Source organism: Sphaerodactylus townsendi, linkage group LG13 (assembly GCF_021028975.2).
Source record: "Sphaerodactylus townsendi isolate TG3544 linkage group LG13, MPM_Stown_v2.3, whole genome shotgun sequence".
In the NCBI taxonomy this organism is placed as follows: Eukaryota; Metazoa; Chordata; class Lepidosauria; order Squamata; family Sphaerodactylidae; genus Sphaerodactylus; species Sphaerodactylus townsendi.
The window spans coordinates 44,689,066-44,710,669 of NC_059437.1; the positions used below are offsets into that span (position 1 = coordinate 44,689,066).

At 44.5% G+C, this 21,604-nt stretch overlaps 1 protein-coding gene across 1 annotated transcript in view; it reads right to left on the minus strand.

Moving 5' to 3' along the window:
* The window catches only part of LOC125442820 (protein HIRA), a 49,691-nt gene that overhangs the window by 17,101 nt on the left and 10,986 nt on the right, over nucleotides 1-21,604 (minus strand). Inside the window, 11 exon segments of the mRNA XM_048514543.1 lie at nucleotides 1,211-1,432; nucleotides 2,774-2,879; nucleotides 4,797-4,867; nucleotides 6,711-6,824; nucleotides 7,937-8,106; nucleotides 9,014-9,172; nucleotides 10,393-10,488; nucleotides 12,129-12,223; nucleotides 15,347-15,437; nucleotides 19,540-19,650; nucleotides 21,501-21,563. Of these exon segments, the coding sequence (XP_048370500.1) occupies nucleotides 1,211-1,432; nucleotides 2,774-2,879; nucleotides 4,797-4,867; nucleotides 6,711-6,824; nucleotides 7,937-8,106; nucleotides 9,014-9,172; nucleotides 10,393-10,488; nucleotides 12,129-12,223; nucleotides 15,347-15,437; nucleotides 19,540-19,650; nucleotides 21,501-21,563 (1,298 nt within the window).

Genomic DNA, 21,604 nt, shown 5'->3' on the forward strand with positions numbered 1-21,604 from the left:
CAAAATGGGATCTTTCACAGAGATCAAAGAAGCTTCAAAACAGTTTCTGAAACCGGAATATTTATGCAGTTATTTTAATAAAATTACAAAACTCTAGTTTTCGGCTACTTCAAGCAGGCGATCGTACAAAGGCAAGGACTGCATCCCCCCTGACTTAGCAGGCTTCTCATTTTGCATGTCTTTATATTAACAAATGGACCATGTATACTAGAATAGCATCAGAGGGGTTGTAATTCTAGTTGTGGATACAGGTACAGAAGGTATCTGCATCTCTCCTGGGAAAAACTGCCTCCTGCCTGAGATTCAAGAAAGAAATACCCAAACAATATTGATTGCACACAGAGAAGAAGAGCACAAGAGTCTGGATTTATACCCAGCTTTTTTCAAGATTTACATGAGTCTCAAAGCAGCTTACAAGCTCCTTCCTCTCATCCTCTCCCACAACACACACCCTGTGAGGTAGGTGGGCTGAGAGAGTTCTGAAGAACTGTGATTAGCCAAGGTCACCGAAAGGTAAGCTTCCATGTGGGAGGATCAGGGAAACAACCCAGCCTACAAGAGTCCGCTCATGTGGAGAAGGGATCAAACCCAGTTCTCCCAGATTAGAGTCCACCTGCTCTAACTACGGCTGGCTCACTAAATGGTAGGGATGGATAGCTGGTAGCTGGGAGACTGGAGGTGGGGACATGAGGGAGAGCCAGTGACACCGACAGTGTGACTTCACTTCCAGGGTGAACCCATGTGATGTCACGCCACTGGCAGGCTTTAGGATTCACCAGAATCTCTATGGTAGATCCCAGCTTCCACCAGGGAACTACAATTCTCATCAGCCTCTGTCAGCATGGCCAATTGGTCATGCTGGTAGGGGCTGATGGGAATTGTAGTTCCTGAACATCTGGAGAGCCGCAGGTTCCCTACCCCTGCTCTATGGTAAAACCAGAGATTCCACTGAATTCTATAGTATCATGCCAATGGCATTCTTTGGCTTATTTTTCCCTCCCACAGCCCTACCAAATGGCAGCACGGATCAAGGGCTGCTGCTGGGAGGTCTCCCATCACAGCAGGAGGCCCTAGACAACGGAAAGGTCCAGTATAAGGCTCCTTTCACATTCCAGGTGCTGACTTGGGATAACCAAGTATGATGATGCTACTATGCTATTCCTCAAGCTTTGAGCTCACACAAAGAGGATCACCATCTGAAGATACATACTTTCCTGATGTCCTCCAAGCTCTCCCCATTCACCATGCTCGCCATTTTAGGGGCCGCCATTGCCGCGCCTGCTGCATTCCTCACAGCGTCATTCTTATGCTCTCCCTGCTGTTGCCTTTGCTGGTACTTCAGCATCTCTGGATTCTCAATTATAGTGGTGGACAGATGTGCCTCAGTCATGATAGCCAAGCTTTTGCCATAGGTGGACTGGTGAATGTTGCTCTACAGAGCGCAAAAAGGGGTGACAAAAAGAATGTGTGAACAACCCAGGAAACCCGCAACTTGGTTCCGATCTGTGGATGACACTTTTACCACCTTAACAGCATCCACCCAAACATCCAATTTACCATGGAAACTGAAGGAGGAAAACTGCCTTTTCTAGATGCCTTGGTCTTTCACAGACCCACCAATTGGGCCACACAGTATACATAAAACCGACACACACAGACCGGTATCTACATAAAAACTCCAATAACCAACCACAACAGAAAAGGGGCATAATCAAAACTATGACAGATCATGGAAAACGAATTTGTGAGCCTCACCTCCTCCCTGATGAAATCAATCATCTAGACTGGGCTCTGCAGGCTAATGGCTACTCCACAACAGAAATCAGAAGAGCTTTAAGACCAAGAGAAACCCAGAGGACTGAGGAGAAACAGCCCACCACATTTCTACCATACATCAAGGGAATCACTGATCAAATAGGGAAACTGATGAAGAAACATAACCTACAAACCATCTTCAAACCTATCAGGAAAATACAGCAGATGCTACGCTCAGCAAAGGACAAGAGAGACCCCCTCACTTCTGCAGGAGTCTATCGCATACCCTGCAGCTGTGGAAAGGTCTACATAAGGAACCAAGCTACAAAACGCAGAGCATTCAAACTCGTATTAAGGAGCACGAAAGACACTGTCGGCTTAACCATTCTGAAAAATCGGCAGTTGCAGAACATGTCTTAAACAAAACTGGACATAACATTTTATTTGAAAACACTGAAATTCTGGACAATGTGTGGTTATTGCACAGGGAGGCCACTGACATTCACAAACACCAAGACAATGTCAACAGGCAAGAAGAGACTTTGAAAATTAGTAAAGCTTGGCTACCAGTACTTAAAAACACTAAAAGCAAACCCCATGGGCATGCTAAGTTCATGAACAATGGACTCCACCCAAACACAGGATTTGCATTCACCAATACTACTGCTGCTGCAGGGCATGAAAATGTGAATCACTCCCTGGACTGATAAGACCCACCCACAATACAATACTATCAACCACATCTTTGCATAACAAGTTCCACCCAAACACTTCCTGATTGGTTCCCCACCCTGGGACATGGACAATATATACCCCAAACATTTCCTTCTCTCTGGACACAGCATGTAACAGACTTCCCTCTGTGATACGCCTCTGAAGATGCCAGCCACAGATGCAGGCGAAACGTTAGGAACAAGATCCACCAGATCACGGCCAAACAGCCCGGAAAACCCACCAGATCAGTTTAGTACAGCAGACAGATTTAATTAGCAAGCTCATGCCGCAGAACACAAAGTACCTTTTCCTCCTCGCTCAGAGGATCACCAAGTTCATCCTGGGAAAAATCCAGAAATGCCACTGATCCATCCATGGAACACACCAAGATGCCAAGCCCATTTAAGGTCCTGGAAAAGGGGAGAGGAAACAATTAAAAAAACAGTCTCCAATGGTCTTTTAAATCAAAGGGTGTTTTTTTTTACCTTGCAACAAAAACCACAGCTGAAACATAAAACTGGAACAACAAATGGAAGAGATCCATCATTATACTGACTGTATCTAGGCACTCATGTCCAGCAGAAGATATAGAGACAACCTATAAAAACCCTACCACAGTCCAGTCTACTATTATGTATCCATAATACACTGGTTTTGGAGGGCTCATAGAACTGAGCAGTGGAGAAGCTGCCGGCAGGATCACTTATTTTCTGCACCACTAAAGTGACATGGGAGTCACAGATTTTGACAGTACCATTTACTAGGCAGAGTGTGGTAAGGCAGTGAGTCTTTAACCGCTCATATCTAGGAGAGCAGTGCTGTGCTACTGCAGGAGATGCCAGAAGAATTCCAACAGCTCCACCCATTTTTGACTCTTAGAAAAGCCTGCGTGTTTTGGATCATTTTAAGATGTTGACAGAGGATATTTTTGGGACACCATGTGTTAGAAGAAGTAGTTATTGTTCACAAATAAAAATCCTAAGCAACATATTTAAACATGTCACTGCAAGCCAATCAGAAGTTCAAAAGAGCAGGACAGAAATATTTTAAAATAAATACACCAGGCTTCAAGCTTGATAGGCTGCACCCATTTATTTACCGATTCATTTGTTTAGTTACAAATGCTCGGAGAGAGGAGAGAAAGAAAAAGCAAGACAGAAAGATGGGGAAATGGAAGGTAGTAAGGAGAAAAGTGTGTGGTGCAGGCGGGAAGTAGAGGAATTACTAGAAGTAAGTCTTATGTGGTTGGGCTTATAGGTGTGTCTTGAAAAGGTTGAACACTACTGGTGTAGAGGTAAATGAAAACCATGGGTGATCTCGGGCCAAGTCACTCGCTGTTGTGAGCATATAATTGTGCTTATGGCCATAAGGAAAGAACCATGCATGCCACCCTTAGATCAGGATATAAAAAAGGAATATATTTATGAAGCTGTCTTATACTGAGCCAGACCACTGATCTGTACTTCTGTACTATCTCTTCCAACAGTAGTTCTCCAGAGTCTTAGACAAAAAAAGACCCCAATAGCTCTTTCCTGGGATCCCTTAGCTAGAACTATTGGGGGATTGAATCTGTCACCTTCTGCATACAAATCACATCTTCTAATATGGAGACACAACTCCTCAATTCACTCTGATGGGGTTGGGCACAGCCAGCTCTCCATACAATCAAGTCTGCAAGTTACACAGAACTCTTCTTCAGGAATGAAAAGTACTCTGGATAACATGAGAACTTGTACGTTATTTTTCAGGACTTTGTCGGGGTGGTGGCGGCAGAGTAGAAACTAACACTGTCATTAAGTCAGCCATTAAGAAAAATAACCATTAATGTGAAATGTTACCTCCTTAAGCCTTAGATAGTTTAATATCAGACAGATGTATAAATAGGTTATTTTCTAAAAACAGGACTAAATGTTAACTTTTTAGATGCTTTCTGATATTACTTTAATGGACCAGAATTTTCACTATTCAAGAGGCAAGAATAAACACAGCCCCACCTCCAATTACAGAGGTTTTAAAAGCCTATTATGTGCTGTACTGCTCCTCACACACCTTTAGTCAGGTTGAACCACTAAGGCCTCTGCACAGAGTTATGCCTGTTGCCACCTTCCCTCAACAGGAAGATGTCCCCCCATATTTGCAGACCACTAGGGGGAGAAACCTGCAACAGAAGAAAGAGGGCACTTTCCCTGCTGTAGCTGAAGCGGCACAGCGCTGTCAAGTGGACAGGAGGAGTTACTGCATTTGTATTGCGCTTGAACATAAAGCATAAAGAGCTTTTCTACCAAGTACATACTGTTATCCATACAGCTACATTAAAACCATCTTACCATGAGATGTCCATGATAGACTTGTCAAACAGCTCATGTATAACCACCAACGGCCTTTTCAGACACGTAAGCTTAAAAACAAAGTTAAAGGCCAATTAATTTCACAGTCAGGTGCTAACCTCAACCTTATGAAATCAAGTAGCGTGTAGAAAAATCAAACTGTACAGTCAGCCAATTTAGGGGAGCGGCCAATGGTGAAAGACCTAGAACATTTGGAAAGCAAATTCCCTTTTAACTTCTATTTCCACCCTTGTCATGGAGACCGAGAGATTCTACCACGAAGAAACAGTTTTAATGAAAATATGAATTAGAATGACTCTTTGATTATAGAGTTTTGAACAACATTTCAGCAGCAAATCCACCCAACTGTGTTTGTATGCAAAGATACAGCAATAGCCAGAAACTCTAGAAGTCTGAGAAGGACCAATCTGCCCCTCCCCCCACCCCCATCTGTTAAGCAGGACCTGGGTCATTTTGCACCAGGCAACCTGGTGAAGAGAGAGTCTGCCCTCTAGGAATGACCAACAATTGGTGCTGTAAGACTGCTCTACACAGCACCTGGGGAGGAAGCAGGGCTATATCCTCCAGCTCTGACACTGGCTCCGTGAAGAAGGAAAACGGCAATAGCAAGAATATCTAGGGGCTGATCATCAGACGTACACACATACGCCTATTCTAGGTGCCTCCTTCTGCCACCAAAGCTGATTTCATTATTTACATTCTGAATGGCTTTATTTTTCCACCTAGAACAAACCAACACGGAAGTGAGTGTGGTGGGTTTTCCGGGCTGCGCGGCCATGCTTTCGCAGTTTTTGCTCCTAAAATTTCACCTGCATCAATGACTAGCATCATCAGAGGCATATCACGATGAGCTGAATTTTTCTCCACGGCAAAGTACTGACTGACTGTGTGGTGGGGTATATGTTTTGTCTCCCTCACCGGGGTGGTGGGGGTGAGGCATACTTGCATGTGTCTGAGTGGACTTTGTTTACAGTTGTACGTTGCTATTGCAACCCAGAAGCTTTCTGGACTGCAAAAAAGCACACAAATGCAGCAAGACAGGAGAGTGGAGGACTGCCTCTTCCCCCTTGGTATACAGCATCCGCCATTTGAAAAGGGACAGAAATTAAGTTTCACATGAATGTATTTGGGAAGTTGTTCTTTGGTGTACTGATCAGTTTTAGATATAGTTGCGGAAAGCTGCTTACATCTCAGGGTAGCACAATCCCCAAGATGTCTGGCTAGCCGCAACCAAGACCAGTGGAACGCTCTGTCTGATGAGACCTGGGCCCTGCAGGATTTGATGCAATTCTGCCTCTAAGACTGAGCTGTCCTACCCGGCACATGGTTGAAGCAGCAATGGTTTGACACCAAATGGCCCTCTTTTCTCCCACCCTTCTTCCCCTCCTATTTCATGAATAACAAGATGTGTTGTTGTCCAGTATGATATTTCAGTTTCCATCAGGGGTTTTAGTGTTAGGACAGTGGGATGTTTTAATTTGGAATTGTATTATATTTCTAAATTACTGGAAGCTCCCCTGAGTCCACATAGGGAATGTAATAAAATTAATTGATCAAAGTTTTGCGTCATGTACTGTTGTACTGTTGTACACCTAAATGCATGTTGACTGAAGTCCATTTAGCCCAGGGGTGTCAAACTTGCGGCCCTCCAGATGTTCATAAACTACAATTCCCATCAGTCCCTCCCAACATGAGCACTGGCTATACTGGCAAGGGCTGATGGGAATTGTAGTTCATGAACATCTGGAGGGCCGTGAGTTTGACACTTGTGATTTAGCCAATTTAAAACTTGTATGAAATCAAAACATGCTGGGTTTGGCATACCTGCAACACGTTTGCCATACCCAACCCAACCGGGGAGATCATGTCCACAGGTACAGATGGTTCACTTACCCAGACAGAAAGGGACCGATCTTTACTGCCAACAGCACAACAGCAATAAGGGCAGCTGGGCTTGGTTGAGCTCCCGTTCTTATGCTTCTTTTTAAAGATTTTTGGATTGAATTTCTGAAAAGGCAGAACACACACAGGAGACCCTCTTAATACTCAATGCAGGAAGCAGCTGTTCGAGATAACATTTTAGGTGTAACACAGGAACAAGAAAGAATTAAGTTTCCTTAAATTGCCCTACCAATATATTTTAAGATGACAAGAAATGAAAAATGGAAGAGGCCCTTAGTAACAAATGAAAACCATCAGCTTAGGACCTCCAATAAACAACTGAATATTATACAAACAAGCATAAAACATAAAGAAACCTTTATTAGTCATTAAAATATACAAACAATCATGTAGCGATCTCCAATGCAGGACAATAGTTGTGCCACATTTAGATGCTAATACAAAATACACAACGCCACTGAATTTCAAAAGGTAAATAGTGTATGACACACAGCAGAAATAACCTCTTATAAATTATGCAAAGGTATAAATGTTAAACACACAGAAGACAATAATAGTAAATAACAGCAGCGCCATGTGCTACGTATGGCAATAATATACCCAGAGTTATTAAACCTGAATACGATGCATAAATGTCACACTATTTATAGGATAAGAGTAATGTCAGCAATGTTAAGGTATCTTCTTCAGTATGTATAACCAGGACATCAAATCCGGTGTTTCCTTCTTTTTTTATTTTCAGGATGAATCACACAGAACAACCCCATCAATGTTCCTTGTACAAACTATTTTCTTTTCCACAGTGAGCATTCTCCATTAAAATCTTAGTTATTTGCAGTAAGCCCAACTGCCTCGTGAGCTAGTTCATATCTTTTTTTCTCATTTGTGTCCCTCTACAAGTTAGCATGCCAGAAGGGGGCAGCAGAAGTCAGGAGGCAGAAATCCTGGTCAAGCTGATTATGTTTTGCATTGTACGCATTGCATTGAATCCTGTCTCCAGTTTGGCCTTCTTTACCACATCCCATTTGTCTTCTGATCTAAATATCAGGGCTGACGGATCCTCATTCACAGTTGCATCTGAGAAAGTGAGCTATTACTCACAAAAGCATTCCCTCTGGAAAATTGTGCTGGTCTTTAAGACACTACTGGCCTCAGATATTTCCTCCCTGCTCACAGCTTCACTCCTGTTTGTGCCCCAGAAGGAGTTTGTGACTTACCACCACAGTCACCGCTTTGCGATGGCCTACGAAATCCATGTTGGTTTTCCACCCATCTCTCTCAATGATCTGTGCTGTGGGCCCGGAATTATTCATGGCATGAGCAGAAACTAAATAATGCCCGTCGGGTGACCAGCTGAGGCGCAAAACATGTGTGGTTCCTCCACACTGGAAGGCAATCAAACCATAAAAGTAGTTAAGAGCAGTTCTCAGGGTTGACAAACAAGAAAAAGGTTGCAAAGGATTAAATGGAACTCTTATAGTAAGCATCCTCAGGGGAGCAGGGGAATGATGCTATCTGAGGTTTCATTCATTCTATGTCAGGAGGACACTCAGCAATAACATTGATTCCAAAGCTTGACATAGATAAGAAGAAAAAGAAGAAGAAGAAGAAGAAGAAGAAGAAGAAGAAGTAGAAGTAGAAGTAGAAGAGTTTGCATTTATATCCCCCCTTTCTCTCCAGCAGGAGACTCAAAGGGGCTTACAATCTCCTTGCCCTTCCCCCCTCACAACAAATACCCTGTGAGGTAGGTGGGGCTGAGAGAGCCCCGAGAAGCTGTGACTAGCCCAAGGTCACCCAGCTGGCGTGTGTTGGAGTGTACAGGCTAATCTGAATTCCCCAGATAAGCCTCCACAGTTCAGGCGGTAGAGCTGGGAATCAAACCCGGTTCCTCCAGATTAGATACACGAGCTCTTAACCTCCTACGCCACTGCTGCCATTCTAATTATAAACGTTTAAACCTACTGCACCAATTGTCAGTTTTTAAAACTGCAGTAAGAAGGAGGAGGAGGAGGAGGAAGAAAAGGAGGGGGAGGAGGGGAAGAGTAGTAGTTTGGATTTATATCCCCCCTTTCTCTCCTGTAAGGAGACTCAAAGGGGCTTACAATCTCCTTTCCCTTCCCCCCTCACAACAAACACCCTGTGAGGTGAGTGGGGGTGAGAGAGGCCGCTTCTCCAGTTTGCACTGTTTGACAAAGTTAAGAAGGGCCACCAAGGCTCACTGGTGCAACGTAAGGGGTAACCCCTCCTGGCCCCTGCTAGTAGCTCCGGGCCCCACTGCCCTTCTAATGCACTTTCGTCAAACGGCTTGGTAATGCTGGTTTCTAGTTGCCAGTCCATAGTCCGCCACACCTTTAAGCTTCTGTCGTCTGCTTGAGATGCGATGTATTTCCCAACAGGATCCCAGGTAAGCCCCTTCACTAAGCCCGAGTGACCCTTCAGAGTGGCCAGGATTTCTGCACACAGCAAAGAGATAACAAAGGAGATGCTGAAGTGCTCTCAGAAGCTGTTTGAATTCAAGACATTTGTGAAACTTTTAGAAAGTCTTCTCAAGGAAATCAAGATGAATGAACCCAGGGAGAAGGCAAAAGTCTCAAGCACAAATGCAACTATGAGAAACAAAAGAATAATCTGGAAACACTCTTCTAAATCAGGGGACAGAGAAAGCCGGGGACACAGAGAGGCAATCTGATTTAAGCATCTCCCTGAAATACCTGGCTCCCGAAACCTTGGGATTTCAGGTGAAACCAGCCCCTTATTTTTTCGAGACAACAAAAATCAAAAGAGGATGTTTTCATTGACTTGAAGCAACACCTTGCCATCTGCTGTCTTAGAGGATAGATTCAAGAAAATCCCCTATGAACAGAGGCTCTGTGGTTGCTCCTCAGAAGAAGTTGATTCTCTAGAACATAAGTTGCTTATGTGCCCTCTATATGACAAGCTTATCCTGGGGCCTATTTTGACTGAATGGGCTAAAAAAGACAATAAATGGAAATTGAGCTATTTGCTGTTGGGTAAGGATAAAAGAGTTTCCAGTGATGTAGCCCGATTTTGTATTTTAGTAAACAAATACAGGAGAGCAGGTGGACAGGAGACCCCTTAATTCCTATGGAGGAATGTTAAAATAAGTTTCACATTATGTTTTAACTTTCTAACTCTTCGTTTATAAATAATTTGGAATTTGGCTTTTTATGAATTGTTGATTTACTGGTTGTAAATAAACTAAACTAAATCTGGAAACATATAATGCAGGTCAAATACTAAATGACCTATGAAAACTCACACCAGAGCAAAGAAAAAGCAGTGGTAGGGAAACTCAGATGGGCATTCACTGCTGCTACTAACTCCTAGAAGAGATGTGCCAGAATTAGCGAAATCATAATCGCAAAAAGTACAGACAGAATATACTCATCGGCTAAGCTTTCCCGTCGAATCACTGGTGTTGTATTCGAAGGTAGCGGTACGGGCATTTTCAAAGCATTCTCTCCTGGACGAGCATCTGTGGCTGGCATCTTCAAATCCTCTGAAGATGCCAGCCACAGATGCAGGCGAAATGTCAGGAGAGAATGCTACTAGAACACGGCCATACAGCCCAGAAAACACACAGCACCACAGACAGAACAAACTGAAAGGCTGTCTTCTGCCTCTCACAATTTTGTCAGCAGAGGAATCATACCCGGAAATTTGACGGCATTCCAGATGACGACAGTGTTATCGACACTGCAAGAAGCCAGCCAAGCATCATGAGGAGACCATGCCACATCCATGACATCTAAGAGGACACAAAAGCCTGTGGTAAGATATGCCTCTGTAGAAAGACACGCCCATTTGGCCGCTGGCTTAGAAGTACCTTGGCTTCTGAGTGCCACCATCCAAACTGAAATGCGTAACTAAATCCCCTCCACCAAAGTAAGCTGCATGAAGCTCTGTGGCTTAACTATTTGGTGAAACTTGTGCTGCTCTCATTCAAGAGAACAGACTTTTTAATACTTTACATAAATTCAAGAACCTCTTGTTCAGCTGGGGGAAGAAGCTGTCATTGATTCATTTATTTTTCTGCCATTTGAATCCACTGCACACAGCCATTAACAATGGGAAGATGATACAAGTTTCTAAATGAGTTTAAAAATGAAATGGGGGAGATCGTTTTTAATAATTGTAAGCAAATAAGACACTTTCAATACAGAGAAGAAAATAACCACCAAAAATGACAATACTGGTCAACTGGAATACTATTTCATGCCGAAGAATCAATCCATGAAATAATGTTTTCATTTGTTTTATTCCAAGCTTTTCCAGTGAAACATCCTATTAGGCTCATATTGATTTCTTTAGCATTATTACTGTATATATTAAAGCTTCTCAAAAAGCCAAACAGACCAGAAAATCCTGCCAAGTCACACATTTTTAATTTTCCTAGAACCCCTATGTTTTCTGAAGTGACATACTTTCTGTCATCCCACCAGAAGACGCATAATTCGACTAAAGATTGATGAAATGATTATGTCATGAACTATGTAATAGATACACAGCCATTTTTAAGAACTGTTTGCCTCCTCTGATATGCCTTTTTCCATATCATGTTACAAAGTCAATTTTAATTCTATTTAGCTTTTGTGCAGATAAACTATATGACCAACTGATCAGGTTCCCATGTTTACTGCATGATTTCTACCTATTTCTACTAAAGGGGGTTGGACAGATTTATGGAGGAGAAGTCGATCTATGGCTACCAATCTTGATCCTCCTTGATCTGAGATTGCAAATGCCTTAGCAGACCAGGTGCTCGGGAGCAGCAGCAGCAGAAGGCCATTGGTTTCACCTCCTGCATGTGAGCTCCTAAAGGCACCTGGTGGGCCACTGCGAGTAGCAGAGTGCTGGACTAGATGGACTCTGGTCTGATCCAGCAAGGTTTTTCTTATGTTCTTAAGCTCTACTAAACTCATCTATTCACCTGGAGTAAACAGCAATTCCCGACTGGCAAATGCACCCACTGCCCATCCCTTCCATTCTCCACCCATTTGCACATCTCTTTTAAAAGACTGTTAGCCAATGAGAAAAAGCAGTCTAAGAAGATGCCTTGAATTGTTCAGCATGCAATTTCAAAAACCCGTAGAAACGATGAGCACAAATCGCCAGCTTAATACTTACTGAAAGATGTAAGTTTCACAACTAACCACTGAGTCAGTGGAGTTCAGTGTTTGATGTTTGCTTGCTGTAAACAAGCGCTTAATTAACTGGATTGGAAAAGTGCATTGAAAAAGAATGCCGACCACATCACTTCATTGGGTTCCATACACACCCATCTTAATGACACCCGTCTAAACTAGCCGGAAAGACTAGAGTGAATGTTGACTGGACGGCATCGTGGACCTCAGATGTCTTCGAGGGTTGGAAAAAGAAAATACTTACCCCCCGAATGTCTTCTAAGAATTGAGACACACCTCCATTGCTCGACATTTGCAAGCTTATTACTGGAACCAAACACTGTGCTAGGTCCAATATACCTATTTAAGAGAGGAATAAGAGTTTCTGAGGACAGTAGAACACAAAATAATACGAAGTCCGTTTCAGTGAGTCAAAAACCAAACAAAAGAAAAGCTCACAATACTTGATCAGTGTCAGTGGCTGTTTTCTCTGCTACTGTTGTGGGAAATCCTTTTTAATCAGGTTAGGACAATTTTTCTTATGTTTCATTAATTAGTCTGTAGACCAATTTGTCAAGTTGTGTTTCTCAGTACTTGCATTCTACCATCTTTTCACCCGGTCCTCCAATCTGGCTCTCGCAATCTAGGGTATGAAAAACTTTGCAGCAACTGTGACAGAGAGGCCAGAAGAAAGTCAAAGTCAGCAATCCACTTTTGCTTCTTCCAGAATCTGCTTCACAAGAGGCCAAAGAATGCTCTCTTGCTGACTCTGACACCAGATGCCACCGCCATTGAAATCCTTGGCCGTCCCCAAGTATGAAACATAGTGGGCTACAGCACTGATCCTTCCAGCATCCCCTTCACCCACCACACAAAGAGAGCATTGTAGTCCAGACTCGGAGAGTTCTTCTCACAATGTGGTCCCTTCAACTGCAGAAATCCACAGCATGGACATTTGCCAAACGACAAGAATCTCTCTAACTGATCTGCATCACTTTAGTTACCAGGTGAAAATTATTCTTTTCTCCCAAGTGTCTGGTTGGTATCTCTCCTGTCTCCCTTTGTCATGATGTCAATTGTTGAGTCTTTTGCTGCTCTGATTGTTACAGTTAGTCTTGGCTTTTATCATTATAATGGGCTTGTTTTAAGAGGTATTGTTAAGGCTGCTGCATATACCATGTTTCCCCGAAAATAAGTCCTACCCCAAAGATAAGCCCTATCCTAAATAAAATTGTACTCTTCTTAACCCAATCCAATCCAATCCAAAGCCTTTATTGGCATTATAAATTACAGAGTTAGTAAAAAGGGGCATTTATCTACTAATTGAGACATTAAAATATTAAATTCATTTAAACAGCGTTGAACATTCACAACATTCACGCACACATAAAATAATTGAGCCGTTACTACTATGTAGGCAATGATTGCGCCTGACCAAGTAGTTCCTCAAGCCCTATCAAGATTGTTCAGGATTTTTGGAGGAGGCTTAAAATATAAGCCCTTCTCCAAAAATAAGCCCTACTGGTAGTTACAGATCAGGATAGTGTGATCCAGCAGGGTGCTCCCTGCCAATGAGGATGAAGCTTGCATCACACATGATGGGGGCTGCCGAGAGCCTGCCTTAATGAATTATGAAGGTACCGTATTTCCCCTAAAATAAGCCCTAATGCATCTTTTGGTGCAAAAATTAATATAAGACCCTGTCTTATTTTTGGGGAAACATGGTAGTTGGTTTTATGAACTATTTTAACTGTTAAAGTTGAAGTGGTTAAATGGAGTTCAGCAGGACCAAAGCATTTTTCAAAAGTGGAATAACTGAGCTGGCTCATAGTAAGCCAGGGTTAAACTGGTGTCTGTAAAGACTAAGTCTGTAAAGAGCGACCACAATTTCAAGTTAAAATGTGCCTTGAACAGTCTATATCAGGGGTTGGCAACCATTGGCACCCAGGGAACCATTTGCACCCGTTTTCCAAGGAGGGGAGGGCACTTCGAGCCGCAGATACTTTTTGACATTTGAAATTAGGATAGCTTGCCGAATCCATAGAGCTCCCGCCTCTCCACCTCAGTATTGCCCTGCTTCCCTCCTTCTCGCCATAATTAGCCTGCATAGATTATTCATAGAGGTCTACATCTCTCCATCAGATCTGACAGCGGCAAAGCTTTCCGCCAGCAGAAATAACCAGGAGGTTGTCTTATTTGTGAAAATGATGCTGGCACTGTTGTTTAAAAAGAGGGAAAAGAGAAAGAGAGAGCGCGAAAGAAAGGGAAATTGTGTACAAAACTTGAGAACACGGTTCCGAGCATCGGTTCCGGCGCCTGCCGGCGCCCTCCGTAGCTAGGGCCACCGTCCTGCTGCGTGGGCACGGCTCCCCTCACCACCCCGGCCAATCCAGCCAGGTCTGTGCATGCCGCGCCGCCGCCACCTCTGTCGCCGGTCCTGTCTTCCCTTCGGTCCCAGCCAGGTGGCTGGGGCCAGGCTCGATGGCCGCCCGCTGTTCCTCTGCCGCTGCCAACCTTGGCAGAAGAATGAGGGCTGCCACCAGCTGCCTCCATGGCGCTCTCGCTTTCCGGAGCGCCTGCAGTTGCAGTCTGGTTGGGGCTCTCTGCGAGGTCCAGGGAGGGGAAAGTCCCCGCTCCCGGACAGCTGTGTTGAGCCCTGTGGCGTTCCGCCTCCCTGTGGTGCGGTGTGGGGGCTTGCACCTTCCCTCCTTCCCTTTCCGGTGTGGTGTTCTCCGAGCCTGAGGCCCCGGTGGTTGGGGGCCTTGTATTAATCAAAGCCCTCAGCCACAGGATGGAGCCATGCCTGGCCCCTTTCCAGTCCTGCGTCCTTCCTTCCCTTCCTCCCTCAGCGGCAGGCTGACTTCCCCCTGCTCAAAGTCCCATGGAGGACGCTGTTCCTTTCCTTGCCTCTCTTCCTTGTTTCCTCCCCTCATCAGTCCCCTCCCCCCTTATTCCCACGCTCCCTCGTTCTCCCTTGTCCACGTTTCTTTTCCCCCTGTCTCTGTCCCCTTCGCTCTCCCGGCTTGTGCCCAGCTCCTCCCCTCCACCTGGAACCTCGCACGCCCCGTCCCTTTTAAAGTCTCCCCCACTGCTTTCTGGGACGTTCCTTCTCCGCCCCTGCTCAGCTATTTCCCCACCCGGTCACATCCTTGTTCTTTGGTCGCTGGCCCCCACCCAGGCAATGACTCGGCGCCCCTCTCCCAGCCGGTTCCCGCCACCTCCGGGCTCCGGCTCCAGATGAAGCATGGCCTGGCTAAGTCCGGAGTGGGGCGACTCATCCGCCCCGAGACATGCCCGAGTGGAGCCACAGTGAAGGGGCGGGGGAGCCGTGTGCGGCTTGGGAGCCGCAGGTTGCCGACCCCTGGTCTATATCTATAGCTCTTTTTTCCTATTCTACAAGCATTTACACAGCAATGATGTTAAATAAGAGATGGGTCAAGAACAGATAAGTCCTAAATTCAGTACAGGGAGACAAATGCTTACGTTGCTCTCGTCCAAATCATGATCAGCTTGTCGTCTCCCCCGGAAGCCAGATAAAGCCCGTTGTTCGACCATCGCACACAATTCACGCAAGCTAAAGTGAAAGGAAACACACAAAATAGCCCAGGAGTGGCCAGAAAAAGGCAGTTCAACACACACGAGCCAATTTTGGTCTTGATGAGTGCATACACACACACACACATATTATGTCTATTTTTCCTTCTGTTCTTTAAAAGAAAGCTCCAAGTGACTAATACAAGAAATGTGAAACAGCACAGCAGGCTTCATGTGGAGCAGGCTTCATGTGGAGGAATGGGGTAACACTCAGCAGGCTTCATGTGGAGGAGTGGGGTAACACATCCACCAGATTAGAGTCTGCCGCTTACGTAGAGGTGTGGGGTATCACTGGTTCTCCAGATTAGGGCCCGCCACTCTTAACCACTACACCATTTCTGTACCCTCTCTCCTCCATGCAAAATCAGATGCGATCACTAGTAATCTGTATTAGTGGATCCTGCTCAAAGAACTTTTAAAAGTGGATTCCTCCATCTGTAGTGAATTGAGCGTCTTCTCTCATGAAACTGGTGTAACAATGCGCAATTAGGCTTTTAAAAGCACTCGCATTCAAAGAAGTTGAACGCTGAATTATTACAGACTGAGGACTGTAAAATTAATTTTTAAGCAGGTGGCTGAGCTGTGGAAGGTGTGAAGGACAATAGGATAATTTTAAGGCCTTTTTCAACCCAGAATACAATTAAGTGCACGGGGACCACAAGGAATGACTGTGCTTCCCTTATTCTTCCTCACTGGATCAAGTAAACTTCACATGTATAAGAGGTCTAAGATTCTGATTTAGCAGTTAGAACATAAGAACATAAGAACAAGCCAGCTGGATCAGACCAAAGTCCATCTAGTCCAGCTCTCTGCTACTCGCAGTGGCCCACCAGGTGCCTTTGGGAGTTCACATGTAGGATGTGAAAGCAATGGCCTTCTGTGGCTGTTGCTCCCGAGCACCTGGACTGTTAAGGCATTTGCAATCTCAGATCAAAGAGGATCAAGATTGGTAGCCATAAATCGACTTCTCCTCCATAAATCTGTCCAAGCCCCTTTTAAAGCTATCCAGGTTAGTGGCCATCACCACCTCCTGTGGCAGCATATTCCAAACACCAATCACACGTTGCGTGAAGAAGTGTTTCCTTTTATTAGTTCTAATTCTTCCCCCCAGCATTTTCAATGAATGCCCTCTGGTTCTAGTATTGTGAGAAAGAGAGAAAAATTTCTCTCTGTCAACATTTTCTACCCCATGCATAATTTTATAGACTTCAATCATATCCCCCCTCAGACGTCTCCTCTCCAAACTAAAGAGTCCCAAACGCTGCAGCCTTTCCTCATAAGGAAGGTGCTGCAGTCCCTCAATCATCCTCGTCGCCCTTCTCTGCACTTTTTCTATCTCTTCAATATCCTTTTTGAGATGTGGCGACCAGAACTGAACACAGCACTCCAAGTGCGGTCGCGACCACAGCTTTATATAAGGGCATGACAATCTTTGCAGTTTTATTCTCAATTCCTTTCCTAATATTGATTCCCAGCATAGAGTTTGGCTCTTTTTCTACAGCTGCCATACATTGGAGTTGACATTCCAGCATGGAAACTATCAACCAAGACGCCCAAATCCCTTTCCTGGTCTGTGACTGAAGTAAGCACTTTGACCCCTGTAGCATGTATGTGAAGTTTGGATTTTTTGCCCTCTATATGTGCATCACTTTGCATTTTGCTACATTGAACTGCATTCTAAGCCATTTCTTAGCCGCCCACTTCCATGCCTAATTTATCAAGGTCCAGCTTTGGAGCTCCTCCCCTTGCGCGAATCCTTTGTGGTTCCTCACCCAATCTCCTACATAATTTGGTATCATCCTGCAAACTCTGGCCACCACGCTACTCCACCCCTACTTCCAGGTCATTTTATGAATGGGTTAAAATGGCACTGGTCCCAATACAGGATCCTTAGGGGACACCACTCCCTACATCTCCATTTGTGAGAATTTCCCATTTACACCCACTCTTTCTGCTTCCTGTTTCTCAACCCAGTTTTTTTTAATCCATAGGAGGACTTCCCCTCTTATTCCCTTCATTAAGCTGGAGTTTTCTCAATAATGAGTCTCTGGTGAGGAACTTTGTCAAAAGCCTTTGGAAATCCAAGTAGACAATGTCCACTGGTTCCCACCTTATCCCACATGCCTGTTTACATCCTCAAAGAACTCTAGTAAGTTTGTAAAGACAGGATTTGCCTCTGCAAAAGCCATTGCTGACTCTTTCTCAGCAAGTGGTCTTGCTTTTCTACACATGTTTCTATAATTTTATCTTTAATGACAGATTCTACTAATTTACCAGGAACAGATAAGTCAAACATGACTGGCCTGCATAATTTCCCGGGTCCCCCCTAGATTCCAACTTTCTTAAAAGATTGTGTGTGACATTAGCCATCTTCCAGTCTTCAGGGATGGAGCCTGATTTCACAAGGGATAAGTTGCATATTAAAGAGTGAGGAGAAGATCAGCCAATTTCATGCTTAGGCTCTTTAAGAACTCTCTTGAGTGAGATGCGTAATCTAGATGCAGAGGATTTGGTAACATTTAGTTTATCAATGGCTGCCCTTCAGAGACTTTCTTCCCCTTGTCTACCCACACTATCTTTGTTAGTTCCTCAGATTCGGCCTCCCTACAGAAGCTTGGGTTCCAGGTGCAGGAATTTTCCTCACCCTCCTCTTGGGAGTGAGAGACAGATGCAAAGAATCTCATTCAGCTTTTCTACCCAATCCTCCCTGTCATCTTTGTATAGCACACCCCTTTGTTCGAACTTTTGTCTGAATCCTAAGCAGGCCTACCGCTTTACTTACTGGCTTCCCTGCTTTTGATGTACTTTCAGAAGGGCCTGTTTGTTGCTGGTTTTGATGTGTTCCCACAGCTATGTGTTCCCTCATGAAATCCCTTTTTGCCTCCCCTTTACAGCAGCTAACTTGCTTCTACTTTTGCCACCCATTTGTGTTCTCTACTGGTATTTCTTTTATCAGTTAGAGGATTTGGACTTCCATTTTCTAAAGAGACATCTTTTTTTTCCTAATAATTTCCTCAAAGCGTCCCTTGGTTAAACCATGGGTGGCTTTCTTTTGGACTGGGCGCTGCCTTTTCCTAACCTACGGAACCACATTTCCAGCTGAGCTTTGTGACTGTGTTTTTCACAAATTAACCTCAAAAAAAAAAAAAAAGCATCTTGGACATTTTTGACTCTCTTCCAGATTTTCCCTTTCAGCTTCCTACACTATCTCCCCTCATCTTTGCAGAGAATTTCCCTTTCTGAAGGCAAATGTAAACACTACATTAGTAGTTGTCACTTGTTCGCAGATGCAGAGATATTTTAGAATTCTGACAGCTTGTTGTAGTGGCGCTGTTCCCTCATCCCGGCTCAACAACACTGACTTCCCCCACAGCACTCAGGTCCCTGGGTCCCACATAGAATTAGATCCTAGGGATCACATCTCCCCTGGTTGGTTCTACAACCATCTGCTCCTAAGCCACAGTCATTTAGCATATCCAGGATATGTTTCTCTCCCTTACCCTATGACTCCTAGTAACATGCATTTTTTTCCGGAGTTTTGAGTATGGGGATAGTTAAAATCTTAAAAGCCCATTACCCGCGACATTTTTTTTTACTTTTTGCTTGGCCTCTCTAATTTCTTTTTCCATCTCAGAATCCTCTTGTGCGCTTTGGTCAGGGGGACGATAATATATTCCTAATGTTAAACTATGCTTCACCCCTGGTATTGATATCCACAGTGCTTCTGTAGGGGAATCAGCTCCCCCTGCATTGTCTATTTTATGTGACACTATGCTCTCTTTGATGTAGAGGGCCACTCCACCCCCAATACGCCCTGTCCTATCCTTCCTGTAGAGCCTGTAACCTGGGATAACAGCATCCCACTGGTTCTCCTCATTCCACCATGTCTCTGTGATGCCCACTATATCAATGTCCTCCTTCAAAACTCTGTACTCCAGCTCCCCCATTTTAGGTCGAATGCTTCTACTTACATTCCTCAGATCCTCAAAGGATGCAATTTAAAAACTCCCGTTCCCAACACCGTGGGCAGTGTTCTCTGTTTTTGCTGACAAACTGCCTCAACAGTTTGTGTTCAACCATACCTAAATGATTGTCCATCTGACAAAGCATCTTGGGTATATTCTCATTCTTTTCATCATCTTCTTTGATGACAGGAGCCATATTCCAAATCACAACCTTCCCAGAATCCTGCCCTGAGAATAAAGGAAAATCAACGTATCGTTTGTTTACAAAGCACTGGCTTTTTCATAGAGAACATGTGCAGTGTGGAGAAAAGACAATCATCCTTGACGTTAACTTGCTGACATCCGACTTAACGCTTTATTCGGATTTATTTGGCACGTTCACCTTCGGGCTCCGGCTAACATTATAACAAAAGACAAACAAATATTGCAGTTCAGCTCACTGTCCTACATGCAGCAGAATCTTGCTGGAAAGAACCAGGCTTAGAAACTATGGGCCAGATGGCAAATGAAATCAAAACTTTTATCGTATGGATATGTTTCAACTGGTCAGTGGGAAAAAAAGGGAGAGGGAATCATTTCAGAAAGAAAAGTGGGCAAGGAGCCTTCCAGATAAGATCAACAAGTGGTCACTTTCCAGAAAAAGGAATAACAGCTAACATAAATGCATCAAGGAGGAAATAGAGGTTAGGGAACGTTGTTTTAAACGGTAAGAACCACAACATTTATTAGACTGCCAAGATGCCCACTTTTGCAGAAGGGCAGGTCTGCTGGTAGGGAGGGCTCATATAAGATAGGGCAGGGGCCTGCAACCTGCGGCTCTCCAGATCAGTGTTTACCAACCTTTTTGATGTCACGGTACCCTTGACCTCACTCTTCATATTTCACGGTGCCCCTGTCATCCCCCCACCTTCCCCTCCCAGTGCCCCTGCTTGCACCACCCCCACCTTCCCCTCCCAGGGTGAAGGGAAGAACTGGGGGGGGGGGAGGAAGTGGCTGCTGACCTTGTGGCAGGCCCTGCCCCGAGCCAGCTCCATGCCCTTGCTGGCACCAGCAGGAGACACCACAAAAGTGAGGGGGGGGGGTTAGCATTGCCATGGTGCCCCTGGGACATGCTCACGGTACCCCAGGGTACCACGGAACCCTGGTTGAAAATCACTGTTCCAGATGTTCATGGACTACAAATCCCATCAGCCCCTGCCAGCATGGCCAACTGGAGAGCCGCAGGCTGCAGACCCTTGAGATAGGGAGTCTCAGAGATGCCTGGCTGTTCTACTTCTGTTGGTCTCATCCCCTCCTCCCACCACAATCACAGGGTTTAGTTACAGGCAGCATAATGTAAAACTTGTGGCATAAATAAAAACTGTATACATCGCCATGTTTATTGGGAAAGGCAGGTTAGAAATATTTTAAGTAAGCATATTAAATGATGTGAAGGAACAAGAATCACAATAAGACTATGTGAGCAAGTGGACAGCTGCCACATGTGCTGGTATGACGGGGACCCCCGTTGGCAGATGGGCTAGGTCCTTGGTGGCAAATCTATGGCACTCCAGATGTTCATGGACTACAATTCCCATCAGCCCCTGCCAACATGGCCAATTGTAGTTCATGAACATCTGGAGTGCCATAGGTTCACCATCACTGGGCTAGGTCATGGTGTCAGCCACACCTTCAGGGCCTTGGCCCACTAATGTGCCACTGCTACCACAGCTCAAGGACAGACAGGAGGCATCCGAGCCAATGGGAGCAAAACAGAAAACTCACTTGTGCCAAATAACATGATGTATCCTGAGAGGTTTTAAGAGGAAAATAGAGTGTAAGATTCTTCTCAAAAAGTATCTTCAGACAAACTACACATTAACGCTATTTAATTAAAAGAAAGGTCAACAGGCAAGCGAATTCGCTTTTGATATAGTAGCTACTGAAACTATTATTTCACAGCTTTACACACACACACAAAGAATAATGTTAGAGCCCTTCTTGCATACTGACTGTCAAAACAAGTTTGATTACTATATGTCAAAGGAAGGAACCAACAACTAACAGGGACTTCTTTTTTAGTATAGCGGCATGCTTACCTTGACCTCCAGTTGCAAACTTGGTCCCATCAGGATGAATGTCAACTGAAAATATTGGCTTGCCTGGAAATAGTAAGAGAAACATAGTTTTGTGAGCTGAACCA